Genomic DNA, 19,289 nt, shown 5'->3' on the forward strand with positions numbered 1-19,289 from the left:
CAAGCAAACATTTCTGTGTAGCTTGTGGAATTTCTTTTCATGGTTCATTAAAAAAAGAAGTAGAAAGTCCAAAGAATGAATTCCTTTTCCTTATAAAAAAAAACACAGGTCCCTGAGCCATGAAGTGGATAATTTTTAGATTAGGGATGATAATGGAGCGGCTCTTTAAATATTTTTGTGCAGTAATTACTGGTTATCAGCCTTAATCGCTGCTGTTTGCAGTCGCTGCATGATGGAGAACGCTCCGGAGTTATGTCAGCTTCAAGGACTGTGTATGTTTTATTTTGTTTTTACATTAACTGATAATTTTAGTAGAACTTCCCAAGAAGATTAGAGTGAGTGGGTGGGGAAGGACCAGATGCAGACATTAATATTTTATTTGTAGAAAATCTATTGTAAAGTGCTTAAAAGACAGCCAAGCCTAGAATTTTCACAAGGGAATCCTAACATTCATTCACATTTTTTTCCATGTATAAATTCAAATATATTACTGAAATTGAACTAGTCAAACTGATAATTCACCTGATAATTACTAAGTTCATATTATAATTTATCAGTACCTCAGCTTTTTGGTTGCAATCTCTGTCCTTCGTATAAGTGAGATTCTATAACAGCACAAGACACCAACTGGGCATTTCTATCTATGCTTCTTAAGTGGGGGAAAAGAGATTCTTGTTGCCTATGTAGGAGTTTTCCACATCTTTCCAGTTGCTTTGGATTACTGCAGTTTTAGCCTTGTTGCAAGTTTTCTGTTTCCCCTGAATTTATTTACTCTTGTATTTGCTATTTTTTTAGCATGCTCTTCTCTGCAAGGAGTTCTTCCACATTCATTGGATTTCCTGATTTTTTTTATAACTTTAAAATATCTTTCCATATGTGTATCAAATGGGATGTTAAATTATCTTTCTTGTGCATCCTTTTTTGAAGAGTAATAAATGTTCGCACCCATTGAGAACTCTTATCAAAGATGAGTCTCCAGATCATTTCTCTTCCTTAGGGTTAAGGTTAGGGTTAGGATTGCTGTTGAATTAGGCGGGCTTAGGGTTAGGGTTAGGGTTAATCTAAATTATAAATAAACAGAGCACTATCTATAGCAGGGGTAACAGACTCGATTTCATTGAGGGCCACATCAGGATTGTGTTTAATCTCGGGGGGCCAGGGTGGGCATGGCCAGCTTGACATCACTCATGTCAGGGCCCAGGTGGTGGCCTGAGGATCTCTGACATTGAAAACGGGCTCCTGAGCTCCGTTTTCAGCTGTGACAGACTCCTGCACTCCTCTACCAGCAAAAACAGAGCTCGGGAGGGTTGCAAGCTCCATTTTTGCTGGCAGAAGCACCAGGGACAAGTCCATCACTGTTTCCAGGGTGGCCCTGCAGGCCAGATCTAAGCACCCCATGGCCCAAATCCAGCACCCGGGCTTTGAGTTTGACACCTCTGATCTATAGCTAACGTGGTTTCACATGGATGGTTTCAGAAAGAATAATTTGAGAAAGGTCAGGGGGATCTATTCTTCCTATGCATCTTTCTTCCAGTTGACCCTTTCCAATGCCAAAAAGATGATGGGTCAGAATCAATCCAATTCTTACTGCTACTAGATCAAAAGACGTGCTGGAGGAAGGGGACTTTCTTGCTATTCTGTTATTGCTCTTCTGGTCATGGGTCAGAATGACTTCATCCTTAAACACCTATTAATTAAATTCTCAAAGTACTGTGATATGAATTCACTGAAAATTAATTACATTAAATCCAAAGTATTGGTTTTTGAGAAGAGTTATAAACCACAGTCATGACATTTAGATGGTGATAAGTTGGAGCCGGTTAAAGATTTTATATACAGTATTGGAAGGTAATATTCACCATTCTCTTTCATGGTTTTTTCCTTAGGTATTTTGCTAATAAGGCATCTGGGTTAAAGGTTATTGCTAATAATTTAGTAATTCTTAGATCTTTCTATTCAAAGGAACCAACACCCCTTCACAGACATTTGGACTTTTTAGAACAAAACAGGGACTCAATTTTGATATGGTGGCAATCTGGGTTAAAGGAATTAAAAGATGACTATCATTCATTACTAGCCCAATTCCTTTGTGTTTTGTTTCATGTCCTAAGTTGTGTCCCCAATGTGTTCTTTATTACTGGAAAAAGGTTTATGCCCTTTTTCAATTTGAGCCTGGTCAGTTACTGTTGAAGTATAGTTGAGAAAATGTATTTTTAGAATATCAGTTGGCCTTTTGGTGCTAGTCCCTTTAGAGAATTACACTAGTACTTAGATAACTTTGTTAGCAGACAAAACATAACAAATAGGTATTGATTTGACAAGGGTATCAGATTTAGATTATTCCTCAGCAAACACTCAAATTGAACTGAGGCTTTTAGACACTGCCCACCAGGATTTGCAAGCAATAGCTAAAATATCTTGCTCCCCAGTATATTTTGAAATAAGATAGCAGAAAGACTTTTACCTTACACCTTACATGAAGACATACAGCTCTTCATGTATTTTCCTCTTTAAAAACATGGAAGCTCACATTTTCTAAAAAAAATAGGGTGATTATGTTTGTTTATATAGTTTATATAAGTCTTCCCATTGTCTTCATTTTCAAATGCTTTTTTAAACTATTTTTTAAAAGAATCAATATTAAATGTTTATCTCTTTAATTAAGTTACCAACCTCCTATAATAAGAATTCTTAGTACAAAATTGCTGGTGGAAAGTAAGAAAACATTCAGTTATGTATTTGAGATAGGCCAATACAAACTGAATGAATAAATGTATGGCTCTTAAAAGTATTAAGGGACTAATATGCTGTCTTTAAAATGTTTATCATTTTTGTTTGTTTTAATTGATATTATTCTTTGAATTCCACATTCCATATAAATCTAAGTGATAAATAAATAAACAAGAAAAAGGAGATCTTCAAGCTACTGCAATCCCATTTTTGATACTCAGTTATGTATTTTCTATCTGCATTTTCTTTTGAGTTTCTTGTGCACAATCATCGTTCCACTTAGCACCCGTATGTAAACTCACCATTATTAATGGCATGAAAGACCTGTTCACTATTGTTGATTTAGTCATGTTGTTATTTGTATTCTTACTTATATATGTCAGTGAACCAGTTTTAGCTATTCATTCGTTTTTGCAAAAAGCTGACTGGCAGTGAATATTGGAAGTGAGGGCCATGATGGTGAGCAGGCTCTGGCTTCATTAACTGACAGTGAAGATGAAAAGTAGATGGTGGACTGCCTTAAGTGAACAAATTGCCTGCTTGGTGCAAATGGGATATTCAGTTGGTTTGGCATCATGGTATAGCAATATAAAAGATGCCTGCTGTCTTAAACTTAGCAAATTACATTATTTTCATTTCCCTCCCTCTTTTCTCTATGTCCCACAGGAGAAATGCTGGTGAAATCCAATGTAGGACCCCATCTGGTCAGATTCCAGGTAGTTCAGCCATCCTCATTCATATCAATCGAGCTGTGCTTAGCAGTGCTGACGTTACATATTATTATACCGAGGATCCCACAATCCAAAAGATAGAACCTGAATGGAGTATCAGAAGGTAAGATTGAATAAATAAAATCATCCATTTTTGGGTGATGTAGTTTTTAATGCAGTTTATGCCTTTACACAGAAGAACTACTGAAGAATGTCATAACTTTTTTTCCCTAAGCTATTTCAATCAATACTGTAAAGTAAAGGCACGATAGCCATCATAAGTCGTTTGAACACAAAATGCTGAGTATTTGTTGGCACCCTTTATTCTGCACATTCCTTGGTAGACTACCACGTTAATACCAATACCAAGAGTCAAAAGAAATTCCTACAAATGTTAGGTTTTCTATCTGTTTTGTATCTATTTAATAAGTTATATAGGGACAATTCAGGGAGTTATTTATGAATTACTGATATGGTATATATCTCTTTTCCCACAATAAAAGATGTATTTTGTATTTGGGACAATAGACCTTTGCTTTTGACATGTGTTTTCTCACAAAATATCAAATATGAAAGTGAAATTGTAATATTATTTGTTGGGTTTATACTGGTAATTAACGGACCGGTATGAAAAGAATTCAAACAATGTCTGAGAAATATATCCTTTTATGTCTAGTTTTTGATTCCATACAGAATTCCAAAATAAACACTGGAAGGAATAATGTATTTTCTGCCCAGAATTTGGCATCAGTTAATGCTATTAAAACTTGATATTAGCTTACTTGGGAGTAAGCCTTATCCTACACATTTGTAGAATTGCACTGTAATAGTTTAACTATTTGCCAAAAATTTAGCTATATAAGGGGGAGAAATCCACTCAAATCTCTAGTTATGTGACACAGCACAGAATGGGAACAGAGTGCTATTTTAAAGCACTCCTTAGTAGACATTTTACTAAATGATGAAGTTGACTGCATTTGTCTTAGATGCATAGCCTAATAAAAATGATAAGTGTGTGTAGGAACAAGTTAATTTAAGGTGAAGATAATATTAAATGGGAAGCAACAAACCATTATCCCTCACAAAAGTAAATTGAATACAGCAAGGAGGGACAGGAGGATAGAAAGAGAAGCATTGGCAGTCACACAGAGAAAGCAAGCTGAGCAACCCCATTGTTCCAATAAAGATTTTAAAAGTTGGAGGAAGAAGCATCCCAAGGAGACAAGTATCAACAGTCATGTGTCTCAGCCAGGTTCCTTAGATTTGGCAGAACTTCAGACTGGTAGTGGGCAAAAGGAAGAACTATTCTTCTTGTTAAGAGTCAAAGCTTGATATTGGGCATCCTGGGTACACTGTGGAGATTAATGGAACTCAGAGTAGGAATTGTTTGTTACTGCCTGAAGTAACTCACAAAGACATTGTTTTTCCCAGCATGAAGTTAAAAGAGCAGGGAGCTGCAAAATATTGGACCAAAAGGAATGCTTTGTTTCATTGACTTAGGCTGCCCACACTCTTTTCATTAGGAGCTTCAGTTGACCTCTTCTGTTTGCTTCCTAGTGGTGGGACATTATTGACTGTGACGGGCACTAACCTGGCTACTATCAAAGCACCTAGAATCCGAGCCAAATATGGCACTGCTGAGAAGGAGAATGTAAGTAAATCTTCATCCAGCTTTAACCCAATGTAGTATTCTCCAGTTGTTTTAGGAATTCACCAGTGGTACGTTGCAGGCGGTATGCCCCAGTACGGGCATACCAGAGCCTGCCCGGAGCACCGGGCACCGTTCCGGTATGGTGCTCCGGAGGGCCCACCCGCCTGCCCACGTGCCTTACCTGTCTTTAAACCCTTTGGTGCTTCTGCGCATGCACATTGCGCGTACAGTGCCTGCGTGATGCTCCGCCGAGCAGCTGGGGCGTCACAGAGGCTTGCGGAAGCGTCACTGGATGGTAAGATGCATACGTGCGCTGTGTGTGTGTGCGCACACGCCACACGTGTATATGTGGAGGACGTCAGGCCCCGTTGCAACCGTACTGGTTGCAATGAGATCCGGAACCCACCACTGGGATGCACATTCTGATCTGGAATTTGGAGAGCTTGGATCCAGGATACCTGAGCAGCCATAATCAAAAGTCTGCCTTCAATGTTTTTGACGAGTAGATAATATATTTCTAAAAACTTCAGAATTTCATGAAGACCATAATTACCTTGGTTGACAAGCTTGGTTGTTTTGTTGCATTGTTGTCTCGGGTAGAGCATAATTTAGAAATTTTTGAAAAAACTATGGAATAGTTTGGAGATCTTATACCACAGTCAACATTTAAATGGTGCAGGGAGAAAGAATTTCTTGTGCTCCTCACATTCACGTTCACAGCTTGAGAAATGAGAGCAGTCTACTTAGGATGTCTTGGATGGGTTCTGTGATGCAGAATGAGTTAGGTAAAAATCTGTATAACTAGTATAGGGAAAAGAACGCAGAAAAATATTGCATCATCTTGTACTTTTCAAAACATGTCCTTCATTGACAGCATCACTTGAAGCAGTGCTATTTTTGAGTGAAGTTTAATGACCACAGCAGAGAGCGAAGAACCAATTTTGTTTAGTGAGTAAGGCAGTGGTTCTCAACCTGTGGGTCGGGACCCTTTTGGGGTCAAACAACCCTTTCACAGGAGTCGCCTAAGATCATCGGAAAACACATATTTTTGAAAAAATATGGAAAAACATAAAATAATTTTATGGTTGGGGGTCACCACAACATGAGGAATTTATTAAAGGGTCGGGGCATTAGGAAGGTTGAGACCCACTGGAGTAAGGCATCAGACTAGAAACCAGTGACCATGAACTCTACTCTTCCCTTAAGCATGAAGCCAACTGGGTGACCTTGGGCCAGTCCCTTCCTCTCTCTAGTTCCAGGAAACAGGCAATCGCAAACCACTTCAAAAACCTTGCAAAAAATCCTGAAAGAGACTTCACTAAAAAGGGACTTGAAGGCAAATAACAACAACAACAATAACAACCATGGCAAGTCTTCCAGTTTGGGCAATAGTAATTTAGTTCATTTATCAATCTTTGCTTGAAGATTGATATCTAAGCAAATTTTTGCAATTGTTGTCTCAGGTGACAAAGTGCATCTGGGTTTTCCTGAAATTAAAGTTTTACTTTCTGTTGAAATGATCTGAGTTCATTTATGGTGGCCCTTTTTTGTTTTGTACATTTGTTGGAGAAGTGTGCCATTGCATCTAATTAAATTATTATTCAATTTAATTTTTCCTTTCAAATTAGTTGAACAAGTTGAAAATGTAATTGTTTAATTTATGTCTCCTTAGAATGGGCAAATAGGAAGAAAGTCTAAAGGGGTATGAAAAAAAAAGAATGTAAAATGAGTAGTTTAACCAGCATATTTGATTCATAATAAAATGAAAATCTGAAAAAATAGGAATCTTACCAGAAGCAGTTTCTCCTTTTTTGAAACATAAAGAATAAATGCAGTACCTTATTATACTTCAACTCAGTTAAATCAGGAAAGGCTCAAACTAGATTTTTAAATGTTGGATGGTTTCAAAAGAGATTTGATATACTTAAACTGATGTCACAGATGTCATAGGATATATCACCAGAATCCCTTTCCTTAGATAATAGCACCATCACATTTAATATTATTTAGGTCAGTGATTCTCAACCTCAGCAACTTTAAGATTTGTGGACCAGCTCCCAAAATTCTCTATCCATTCTCTATTAATTTCAATAACGTTTAATGAATTAAATAATTTACATTGATTTCAACAATTAATTAATTTAAAATTAACAATTTAACAGAAAAAAGATTACATACTCCTGATTTAAGTTTACTTATTGAGGGAGAAAAATACATATTTTTTCCCAGGAATTAATTACATTTGACAAGGACAATACGTGGGGGGCTGTGCCAGGCTTAAATCTGTGATTCCCACAATGTCATGGGGCCTGAATGCTGTTTGAGCTGAATCAATTAATTATTGGCGTAGATTCTGGTCCAAAAGACACGTTATCATTTTGGCGTTACAATACAGGAAACTCCACATTGACAAGAGCTCCTACTTTTCATTCAACCTCCTGGTTCTGAAAATTTCTCCCTGCCTGTTGCTGTCGAGATACTCAACTTTCACCCCACTCCAAGGGATCACTTCACCGCTCCCTCCATATAATGACTGGTTCCTCTTTTTAATATACCTTTGCTAGAAAAAGGGATGGAAGTGTCTTCAATGTTTTCCTATTTCCCAATTAATAGAAGCACTGAACAGCAACTAAAAGAGTGCTAGCAGTAGGGGGGACTTGGTTAGTTGTATGAAAAAGTTAAGGATGCGGCACATGACTTGAGGAAATTGGTTTTTCTTGGCAATAAGATAAACTTAATGAAAAAGCCTGCTAACTTTTGCCTTTCAGAATTGTACAGTCTACAATGATACCATCATGGTGTGTTATGCTCCTTCCATTGATAACCCAGTCAAGAGCCCTTCAGAGCTTGGTGATCGACCAGATGAGATTGGCTTTATTATGGACAATGTTCAAGCCTTGTTGATCATCAACAAAACTAACTTTATCTATTATCCAGATCCTGTGTTTGAACCCTTGCCATCTGGTTTGTTGGAGCTCAAGCCAAGTTCTCCTCTTATCCTCAAGGTAATAATTTATTCAACCTCATTTCTGCAGTTTTGAGAGGCAAATGTTCTTCTTGAAGAATCTTATTAGATAAGTACTAGTTATACATTATGTTGATGCAGTGTTGTTCAGAATTCCTAGACCCACTAAAAGCTTTGTCTATTAAACTAATAGACACTGTTACTCACAATGTACAAGTGTCAGGCCTGGAAGCCATCTTTTGCATTGGGCATTCTGGCCTGCTACATTTACTGCTGTGGGAAAATGGGAAAGGGGGATATATGGAGTGGGGAGATATATATAGTCAACATAACATTCCTTTCTCAGAGAGTCAAGGACATCTTGCCCTGCATCTGGAAGGGTGTGACTAGAAAGCATCTCCAATTGGGATTGGGCCATGTGATGGACATGTGGGTGCTGGGCAGAGACTTGGACTTTCATTTAGATGGGGAAAACCTGGAAGCTTTCAGGTTTGGTTTTTCCCAGATGTGCCAATATGACATCTCTAATAAAATGGAACTTTGAGGAACTTCAAGCCTCAGAGTCTTCTTTCGTTGTGGGTGTTACTTGGAACCCTGACATTAGGATTGAAATTTAATTGCTAATCAGAAAAAAAATCTTAATTGAATCTTCACATTGCAGTGTCGAAGATAGGAGAAGGGGACCATTGCAAGTACATTGTCAGATCCTCCTAGATCCCTATCGGGATGCTGCCATTCTTGTGGAGAGGTCCTAGATGTCAGTTTACAATCTGGGGGGGGGGGGATAGGCTTGGATTATCTGTTTTGTCTCAGCTCCGAGGGAAAGAGTATAGGGTGCCTGAGTACAGCTTCTTAGCACCTTCTCAGCTTGAAGTTCTCATAACAACTTCACACCTGTGGATTGGCTCGCCTTTGGACTTGGACAGATGGGAGGGTTTTGTACAACTTTTAACCTAACAGTTTTGATACAGTTTTACCTCCTGGTAAACGTACTATTAACTGGTTATTTTAGGGGTATTGTTTTTAATTTAATTTGTGTGTGTCCTAGGGGTTTTAAAACTATATTTATATATACTGGCTCTGTACAGTTCTTTTTAATCCCATTTTTAACCTCCTCCATATTTAACTGTACATATTTAATTCTTCTATTTATTGTATTTCGATATATTCTTTATATGGACTGTACACCGCCCCGAGTCCCTTTCGGGAGAGGGGGCGGTCTAGAAGCACAGTAAATAAATAAATAAATAAATAAATAAATAAATAAATAAATAAATAAATAAATAAATAAACAAATAAACAAATAAACAAATAAACAAATAAATAAATAAATAAATAAATATTTACTCCGATCACTTACTGGTCTTTCTCCTCATCCAAAAATAAGCTATTATCCCTTCAGTGGTCTGATATATATATATTTTCAATTTCTTGTACTTTCTTTTCAAAGCTGAACACAGTTGAAAGCTGAATTAAAAAGATAAGGTTGACTATAGTGGTAGCGTGTAAATGGAGAGATTGAGTTCTAGTCCATATGCATAAAAACTGTCTGAGTAACTTTGGGCCGGTCATTTTCTCAGCCCAATTCATCTCAGAGGTTTACTGTTCTGGAGAAAATAGGAGGAAGAAGTATTATGTATGTTTGCTACATTGAATTACTTATAAAGTAATGAAGTAAACAATAAACAAACAAACAAATAGATGGGTGAGTGAGTGAAACCTATTTTTGGAGCCTGGCATGCAGAGGTGGTATTCAGCCGGTTCTCTCCGGTTTGGGCGAACCAGTAGCGGCGGCTGCGGGAGGCTCCGCCCACCCACCCCAACATAATGTGTGACCTTCTGCACATCCACAAAAGGCCTTTCGCATGTGCAGAAGGTGGTGCATGCGCTCACATTTGCGAATCGGTAGGGAAGGTAAGTGAATCCCACCATTGCTGGCATGCTATAGTGAAATAGTCCATGGGGCCGCAAAGAGTTGGACGTGACTTAGCGACTGAACAACAACAACAAACCTACTTTTATTTTTTTTAAAGGGCCGTAACCTGCTCCCACCAGCACCTGGTAATTTCCGCTTAAACTATACTGTACTCATTGGAGACACTCCATGTGCTCTTACTGTTTCTGAAACTCAACTGCTCTGCGAGTCCCCAAACCTCACAGGACAACATAAAGTGACGGTAAGGCAAGTCAGGCATGCCTTTGTGCTTTTGTGTTACCTGGACACCAAGTGCTTATTTTATTTTTCTTGCTAAAAGAATTGTGAAATTGCAAAGATCACAGAATGTAGGCATTGTACTTCAAATTTTGTCACTCTTCCCTCCTTCCCTTTCCAAATGTAAATTCTGCTGTTTGAAGAACTATTCTGTTTATCTATTTGTATTGTACATATTGCTTATTTAGTTTTGTGAGATAACTTTTTATTGATTATGCTCTGTCAGTTTAGTGTTGAATTTTGGCAGATAGACCTTCTCCAAGATGATTGCCCCCAGCCTGGTCCATCAGATCTCCCCATGGTATCCCGGTCACTACTGCAAAGGAGTCTCTCCACCTTGCTACTGTCATCATCTTCTCTTTCCTTCCACCTTTCCCAGCATTATGGAAGTCTCAAGAAAGCTGGGTCTTTGTCACAATATGTGCAAAATATGATAATTTCATCCTGGTCCTTTATTCCTCTAATGAGGGCTCTGTATTGATTTGTTCTATGACCATTTGCTTCTTTTCTTGGACGCTTATGGTATTTTCAGGAGTTTTCTCTAAAAACCAAAATTCAAAGCAGTCAATACACTTTTTGTCCTTTTACTGCACAATCCAACTTTCACGTCCATAGACCATCATTGGGGGAAATCATTATTACATAATTCTGGAGTTTTTAGGTATAGCTATGTCATAGCATCCAGTGTTCTTTTCAAGGCTTTCATTGCTTCTATACCAAGTTCTTGTTTGTAGCATATATATTGACTGCTAGTTCCTAACTATTGACAGTTGATTCTAAAGGCAGAAGCTTTCCACAACTCCAGGGTCTTATTAATTCTAAGTCTGGTTGCTACACCTGTCATTAGTTTGATTTGTCCTTCTTTACATTTAATCTTAATCCCACTTTTTCACTCTGCTCCTTGATTTCCATTATTAGAGTTTGCAGATCCTTTGCATTTTCAGCTATTAGAGTACAGGTACTCCTCAAATTATGGCCATAATGATCATTGTTTATCTTGATTGTAAATTGGATCAGTTGTGACAGGGGACTTTTTCGTAGCTGTCATTAAGTGAGTAACTACAGTCATTAAACATATCCACATTCATTAAGTGAACACTGCAATCCTTAAGCAAATGCACAGTCATTAAGTGAACCACAGGTTCTCTATGAACACGGTTTTGGCGAAAATCAGAAGTAAATTCAGTTTTCAGCAAAACTGTCATAAAACACAAAACTGTTGTAAAAAGCAGACAGATGACCATAGAGTGCTGCAAATATTAGCAAATGCAGCCTGGTTACTGAGCACCCTAAGTGTGATCAGGTAGCCACACTGGTGGAGCAATCCTTGGATTTTGATTCTCAGTTATAATCCATCATACCTTTGAATAGTCACTAAACAACCGGTTGTAATTCAAGGACTACTTAGTGTCATTGGATGCATAGATCATTGTTGCTTCTTCCTGCAATGTTAAAGTCAGGCTTCTGGTGCAATTCCTCAAAAATATCTCTCTACCCCATTGTAAGTTGGTTCTCTTGTTATGTCTCCATCTTCAGAAATATTTTTTTTTATTTCCTAGGAAAATGTATTTATTGTATTAAAATTAATTTCAAAGTTTTAATATTCAGAATCAAATACTCCAACATTTTCTGAACCCTTCATTAATTTAAAACTTTCTATGTGCCAAATCTTGTCTTGCTTTTTGATGTGTATTTTAAATTCTTCAAGTTTAAAAAGATACAATTTTATTTTCTAAGATTGAGCATTGAAGGCTCTTATCCGATGCTTCCATTTGTCATTTTGAAGATATCTAATTCATTTAAAGCAGTTAATAGGCAATTTTTGAAGAGTGTAAATACAAATTTAATGTCTTTTGAAAGACACTGACTTTGGTTAGAGCCAAATGGTAAATTCCCTAATTTCCCAGTTCTCTCATCCTCCAGAGACTGATACCTTGCAATCTGCTTGTAAAGAGCAACTGTAGGGAGTCCAACATAAGTAATCTCACATCCTCTCTTTCTCCAGAGAGGATCAAAGGAACTGATCTGCTTGTCAATTCCATGTTCTTAGCTACATAATTGGCTTCACTTCTGCAGAACTATCTTCAGTCCCTCACATTCCTTAGCAAGTCCCTTCTTGTTTCCATCTTCAATGTATTTACAAATGTCACTGTAAAACTGTTTTTTAATGTACTGCTATATTACAACTTTAGAAATTCTTACTTGTACTTGAGGAAGGAATGCAGGAATAATTACATAATTCAATTTTTTAAACAAAATGCTTTACTAGTTCCCAAGTTATGATGCAGATCATAATATAGTCACCCCTCCGATTTTCTTTTGATGGATATTGCACACAGGCCTTGTTTCAAAATTATCTCAAAAATCTACATATTATATGAAATTCCACAAAATGCATGTGTTAAAAAGTAAACACAGTTATGCATGTTTAAAACAATCATAATGTGGCTGCTTGACAAAATTGACATATCTGTGTTTATGCAAAATTTAAATAAATCATAAACTTAGTTTAGTTTTTTTTAATATTGTTGGTTTCAGAGGGAAAAAGAAAAATCTCACTAATCTCTGAATTTTTTACCTGTTCTCTCTTTTTACTCAACAACATCTGTATGAATTATATAACTTAGTTTTTAGTACAACAATTCGGCCTTACTCTAGAGTTCATTATAGCCTTACATTTTTTGAAAAGGACCCAAAATATTTTTTACCTCCAGGCACTTCATCCATCAGAGGAGTATACTTTGCGTCCCATGTATTATTATAATGTTATTTGAATGAGATACCAAACTTGATACTTCTGTTAGGTATCAGTAGTGTGCTGCCTATGTCTATATCCCATCTAAGCTCCTTTCTGGTAGTGTGAGACTTATCCTGCAGTATCTCACTGCTGTTTTTTCTTACCGTTACATTTGCTTCCTTCTAAAGGTGACAGCTAATGCTAACTAGAAATTGTTAGAAATGGGAATAGTGAGGATAGAACAAACTTTAATAATGGTATGCTGAGTGTAAAGAATCTCTGGACTATTGCTAGAATAAAAATCAGTGTTGCGAGTATATATTTTTTCTTAGTGTTAAAATAAGTACAGGTTAAAAAGAAAAGTGCCTTTTGCTTATCCTGCAATGACAAGAGAGTTCTGATCACCAGTTGGAAAAGTATATGTTGATAATGTCCTTAGGTCAATAGTTCCTTTCAGTATCTTTACACTGGACAATCTGCTCAATTGCCCAATTTCAAAATATGTTCAGCCTCCTTGTCTACTAAATAAAACAGAGAATAAACGTCTCTTTTGGACTAAGTATTGGATGTTTTTCTTTCTTTGTGTCTTCCAGATTAAGGCTGGGGGGTTTGAGTTCTCTCCAGGCTCGCTGCTGATCTATTCTGACAACCTGTTGACTTTGCCAGCCATTATTGGCATTGGTGGAGGAGGCGGACTTCTCTTGCTCATCATCATAATTGTCCTTATTGCATACAAACGGAAGTCTCGAGATGCTGACCGTACCCTCAAACGTCTCCAGCTGCAAATGGACAACTTGGAATCACGGGTGGCCTTGGAATGCAAGGAAGGTGAGGATGTCTGCCATCTTTCTGCTATTCTGTCATTTATATTGTTGTCAGTCCACTACTATAAGAAAAAAAATGGCAAGTAGAAGCTGGTTTCAGCATTCCCCACTGCTGCACTTTTTCCGCATTTTCTTTGTGTTTTTTTAAAAAGCACCAAACATATCACAGAATGAATGAATCTTCCACCATCATGGTAGATTTAGGTTTGCTTTATGGTCCTCTAAAGCATTCTACTCCATTTAGTTTCTATGATTTAGTTGTTTAGATAACACTATAACTTCTTTCCCCCCGAAAAAGATGGATTATTAGGTTTGCAAGCTACAACCATGTGAAACAACCACATCAGATAGAGACACCCCCCCCCCACTCCACATCATATGATTTCAGCTGACCATGAAGCAATGCATACATTTCATTTAGAATTTCTTTTCATTTATTATTATTTTTATGATCCAGACATATAATGTAAAATAATTTTCTATAACTAAAACAAATCAAGTTTCTTCCATAAGCTATCTGAAAACCACAGAACCATATAATTTTCAAGGAGAAGTTCAGAGTAGAAATGTAATGTTGCCAAGGGTATTAAGTCATAATGTCATGGTTCATAAATGCCCTAATTGCAGGTAAAGTTATATTACTAAACAAAAACCACACTAGCATTCCTCCCACCCACCACCCACCCGCCACATAATGTTACATTATGCTGTCTACACATTCATGGTCACTCTCCAATGTTTTTCTCCAAGAGACCTCTTTCATTTCTTTTTATAAGGCGGGTAACAGTAAATGTCAGAGTGGGTGTAAGGACATTTATATTCAGACTTAGCTATGGGTGAGGCAGTCTTATAATTATAATACCTGGAACACAAGAATTTGGATGTTGGAGTTTTGTGGCTCTACAGCATGGATTCTCAATATTTCCAGCACCATATCTCCCTAAAAAAATAAATGAATTTGTGCAAAATCTCCTTCTATATAAATAGAACTAATAATTCCACTGGGGCTAAGGTTATGCAAGAAACAACTACACCACTTTTAATTTCACCATTTGAAATTAAATCTTTATATAATCACATAATTTTTCAAACACTGCAATTACTATCATGCTCTTTGCCTATTCCTAAATCTAAAAATCTCCTTAGCAGAAATGTGTTAAGAAAGAGAAGAGGCTACAAAAATTCTGGCAATTGAAATATTTCTTAATATATCCCCAAGATACATTGAGACAGATTCCTCATTTTCTTCTTCTGCTTGCTTTTTTTGAGCCAGTGAATGAGACTCTCTTCACTGATAATTAAGGAGCCTACATGTGGCTGTTTTTAAACAGTCTTCTGGGTGATCCTTGTCAGCCTGAGTATCATTGATTATTATCAGACCATAACTATCCACTGCAGACTTGTGCAAGCAAAGCAGAGAGCAAAGCTGAGACTGACATGCAAGGATCCTTCCATTTGCAAAGCAGAAACACTGCTTTTAGCAGAAACACTGTTAAACATTGCTTCTTTCTGCTCTGGCAAGCCTGCAGCTGGCTTGTACAAAAGTGAAGCAAAGCCTAGAGTGAGATCTGTTTGTGTTCCTACTTAGCCAACCATAATGTAAAATATTTTGGAATCGTCATTTAGAGTTGGTCATTGCACCCTAGGCAGGGGGCTCACAACTCACATTTTAAGCACAGCTGCCTTTCAGTATCTCAGCATTATGTCTACGGAGATTCTCAGTCATCCAGGACATGGTTGTCCCAAAGGTGCTTTTTTCAAGAGGCATCTGGATTTCCTGGTTTTTCTTTGAAGGCGTTTCGCTTCTCATCCAAGAAGCTTCTTCAGCTCTGAAGAAGAGCTCTTGGATGAGAAGCGAAACATCTTCAAAGAAAAACCAGGAAATCCAGATGCCTCTTGAAAAAAGCACCTTTGGGATATCTCGGCATTACTTAGATCACGAGAAATAAAATGCATATTTGCTCTGAGAACAAGCTCTAAAAAATTAATGTTGGAGATGTTTATTTTATTTAGGAATTTTGTATTGCCGCCTACTCGCACATGGCAATTCAAGGAGGCTTATAGGACATAAAAACACAATATTAAAGAAATAAAAATAATAATAATAAAATAATAACTCCCCACCCCAGCGACAACACACATTCGTATCTGCCATTTAATGGGCTCAATCCCACTCTGGGTTCCCCAGACCTGCTGGTAAGAACCACATCTTTAGTGCCTTCTGAAAGAGTTGCGCAACAGCTAAAACAGTAGAGTAAAACAGAAAGATGTAAGTGAACATTATATGTTGCCCTGTTTTTATGAGGCAGGGAGATAAGAAGGCGTCTTTTCCACCAATATTAACAGCCTACAACGTTGTTGCCAAATAATGAGTAATGGTCATATTTGTACTGCTTCCAGTTTCATTACTGTGTTATATGAGCACAAATATGAAACCATTCATTATGATTTAAGGCAAAAACCTGCAGCATGGTTTCCTCCAGGTATATTGTAATTGTAATTGCCAGAATTCCCTTGTACCATTGGCCATTCTGATTGAGGAGTCTGTGATTGGTAGGGCAACCATCACCTGCCAGGTAGGTAAAGACTGATTAAAAAAAAACCATAGGAGCCTGGTTTATGCCACATCTGGCGTTATAGCTTTTGCAACCCCCAAAACTTGGGTAAGCTTAGGCACTGCTTTGAGGTCAGATGAGGCAATTTTACTGAGGGTTTTGTTTAAAACAGTTTGAAGGAACTTAGCGAGATTTTAAGAGGAAAAGTTTTAAAGGAAGAGAGAAGTCTGCTTGTGAAAGACTGTGTCTCTCTCATTATGTGACAGACAGATGCTGAGAAATTGGACAGAATACTGTTTCTGATCCTGCTGATAAAACCTAATTGCCCATTATCACCACAAGCCAGTGCCTGGGGCTGTGACCCTGCCAACTCCAAGTTGGCCCAGAAGCTGCTTCAGAAGCAGACTCCTAAAATGAGATAATAAAAAAAGGAAGTATGGGAGGAAAAAAGCCCTGTAGATAGAAATAGTGACAGAGTGATTGGAGGAGAAGGGAGGGAGTGGAAGGAGGGGATTTTGCCTTGTCTTCCATTGCTGGCAGATAAAAGGATCTACTTTTAATTAAAAGCTGCAGTATCTTCCTTGCCTTTTCTCTTTTCTAGTCCCACCAGTTACAGATAAGATAGTGTGCCTTTCAAACTGACGGTTTGTTTTTTCTCATCAAACTGATCAGCCTACAGCCCTCTGCCATTTCTAGCTTCCTTTTAAAGTGCCATTAATTTGATTTTCCCCCTGCATTCCTCTCCTCTTTCAGCTACAGTTTCCCCCTCCCCAGCTTTAGAACTCAAAAACAAACAACCTGGCTTGTTGTAGGTGAATTTAAAGCTGTAGGGTGTGCTTTATTTTTCTTGTGAACTGTTCCAACCCTGCCAAAAACTGTATTCCAGTAGAAGAGAATATCTACGGCTCATCGATGAACTGTGGAGTCCTTGCTGCTCTCTAAATTTAGTTGTTTGCTTGCAGACATTCCATTACCCCAACTGAGTAATATCAGTGAGAGTGAGGATCAGGTTCGCGCCTTATTTACGTGCAGGGTGACCTACTGTATATAAAACAGGAAGAATGATGACATTACCTACTGGTAAGATAAAAGTAAAGGTTCCCCTCACACATATGTGCTAGTCTTTCCCAACTCTAGGGAGCGGTCCTCATCCCCATTTCAAAGCCGAAGAGCCAGCGCTGTCTGAAGATGTCTCCGTGGTCATGTGGCCTGCATGACTAAAGACCAAAGGCGCACGGAACGCTGTTACCTTTCCAACAAAGTGGTTCCTATTTTTCTACTTGCATTTTTTATGTGCTTTCAAACTGTTAGGTTGGCAGAAGCTGGGGCAAGTAACGGGAGCTCACTCCGTTATGCGGTACTAGGGATTTGAACCGCCAAACTGCTGACTTTTCTGATCCACAAGCTCAGTGTCTTAGTCACTGAGCCACTGTGTTCCCTACCTCTCCTTTACCTAGTGGTAGTAGTTGGGAAATGAAACATCTGCAAACAAACAACTACTGTATTTTTCGGACTATAAGATGCACCTTTTTCCCTCAAAAAAGCGGCTGAAAATCTGAGTGCGTCTTATACATTGAATACATCATTTTTTGCCTCCTGAAACCTCGCCTCCTTCACCAAAATGGCCATGCATAGCCTTTAGGAGGTTTTCAGAGTGCTCCTGGGGGCTGGGGAGGGCAGATACGAGCGACAAATTGGCCGGCTTTTGCTCAAATTTGCCCCCTAGCCCCCAAGAGCACTCTATAAGCCTCTTAAGGGCTATGCACGCCCGTTTTTGACAAAAAACGGGCCCATTTTCACAAAAAATGGGCTGTTTTTTGCTCATTCCCCCCCCCCCCAGCACTCCTCAGGCCTCCTAAAGGCTATTCATGCCTTTTTTAAAAAAAACAGGCCTGTTTTCACAAAAAACGGCCCGTTTTTGGGAGGTCTGCAAAGTGCAAAAACATTTTTTTTAACTTGCCTCTTCAAAATCCTGGTGCATCTTATACTCCGAAAAATACGGTAGGTTCAGAGACCACCAAGGGCTCCAATAGTACTTTATTACCAAATGGTTCTTCCATTTGAAAGATGGGAAAGAAGGAGAGAGACTCACTTTTTCGTTGTCTAGTCTAGTCTTCCTTAATGAAATACTCTGCTTTGGGTTTGTTTTTGTTTTTTTTTCATTTTTAGTACCTTTTTGTATATAAGTTCAAGTCAAAGTTCACACTGAAGTTTTAATCCAGATCTGCCACTTGATTCGTCAGTGTCAGAAGATTAAACTATTTTCATTAAAGAAATCCCTACCAGTAGAGTTTTGGGAACACGAACCTTCTAGGTTCTCTTTTCATACTAAAGTGAGCTAGGATACCATTTTAATGAATTAAATATATTTCCACTTTAAACAACATTTTAGCTGCACAGTACAATTAGTAGTGTTAGTCCACTGAATTCTTGAACGGGAAATTTATCTGGGCACTTTTTAAAATCTGCTATTTCCTCCCCAGCATTTGCTGAGCTGCAAACTGATATCCATGAACTGACCAATGACTTGGATGGGGCTGGCATCCCATTTTTGGATTATTGCACCTATGCCATGAGAGTCCTCTTTCCAGGAATAGAAGACCATCCTGTCCTGAAAGAAATGGAGGTGTGGTAATGGGTGTATGTGTGTCTGCTTGGATAATCTTTAATGTTGCATTAATTTCTTCTGCTTTGTAGGGTTGGGCGTTGAGGAAGAGGGAATTTGTTTGTTATTTGCTGCAGTAGATCTCTCTATAGAAGAGAGGGATATCTCTATAATCTAATTTTGTGTGTGTGTGTTATTTGTGCCTATTGATGTTTTCTGTTTTAGGATATTGGTTTAGACTAGCCTAAATGGTCTCAAAATCATCAATTTCCCATGATTCCTAATTTCCCATTATTCATA

At 38.0% G+C, this 19,289-nt stretch overlaps 1 protein-coding gene across 5 annotated transcripts in view; it reads left to right on the top strand.

Moving 5' to 3' along the window:
• PLXNA1 (plexin A1) overlaps nt 1–19,289 on the top strand; it is a 434,540-nt gene that overhangs the window by 349,943 nt on the left and 65,308 nt on the right. For all 5 annotated transcript variants that reach the window (XM_081965343.1, XM_081965340.1, XM_081965344.1 and 2 more), the window contains exons 16-21: nt 3,397–3,564; nt 4,998–5,091; nt 7,860–8,096; nt 10,090–10,233; nt 13,599–13,833; nt 18,868–19,010. In XM_081965343.1, the coding sequence (XP_081821469.1) occupies nt 3,397–3,564; nt 4,998–5,091; nt 7,860–8,096; nt 10,090–10,233; nt 13,599–13,833; nt 18,868–19,010 (1,021 nt within the window). The remainder of the gene's footprint in view (nt 1–3,396; nt 3,565–4,997; nt 5,092–7,859; nt 8,097–10,089; nt 10,234–13,598; nt 13,834–18,867; nt 19,011–19,289) is intronic.

Source organism: Natrix helvetica (genome assembly GCF_964273705.1).
Source record: "Natrix helvetica genome assembly, chromosome: 1".
Lineage (NCBI taxonomy): Eukaryota > Metazoa > Chordata > Lepidosauria > Squamata > Natricidae > Natrix > Natrix helvetica.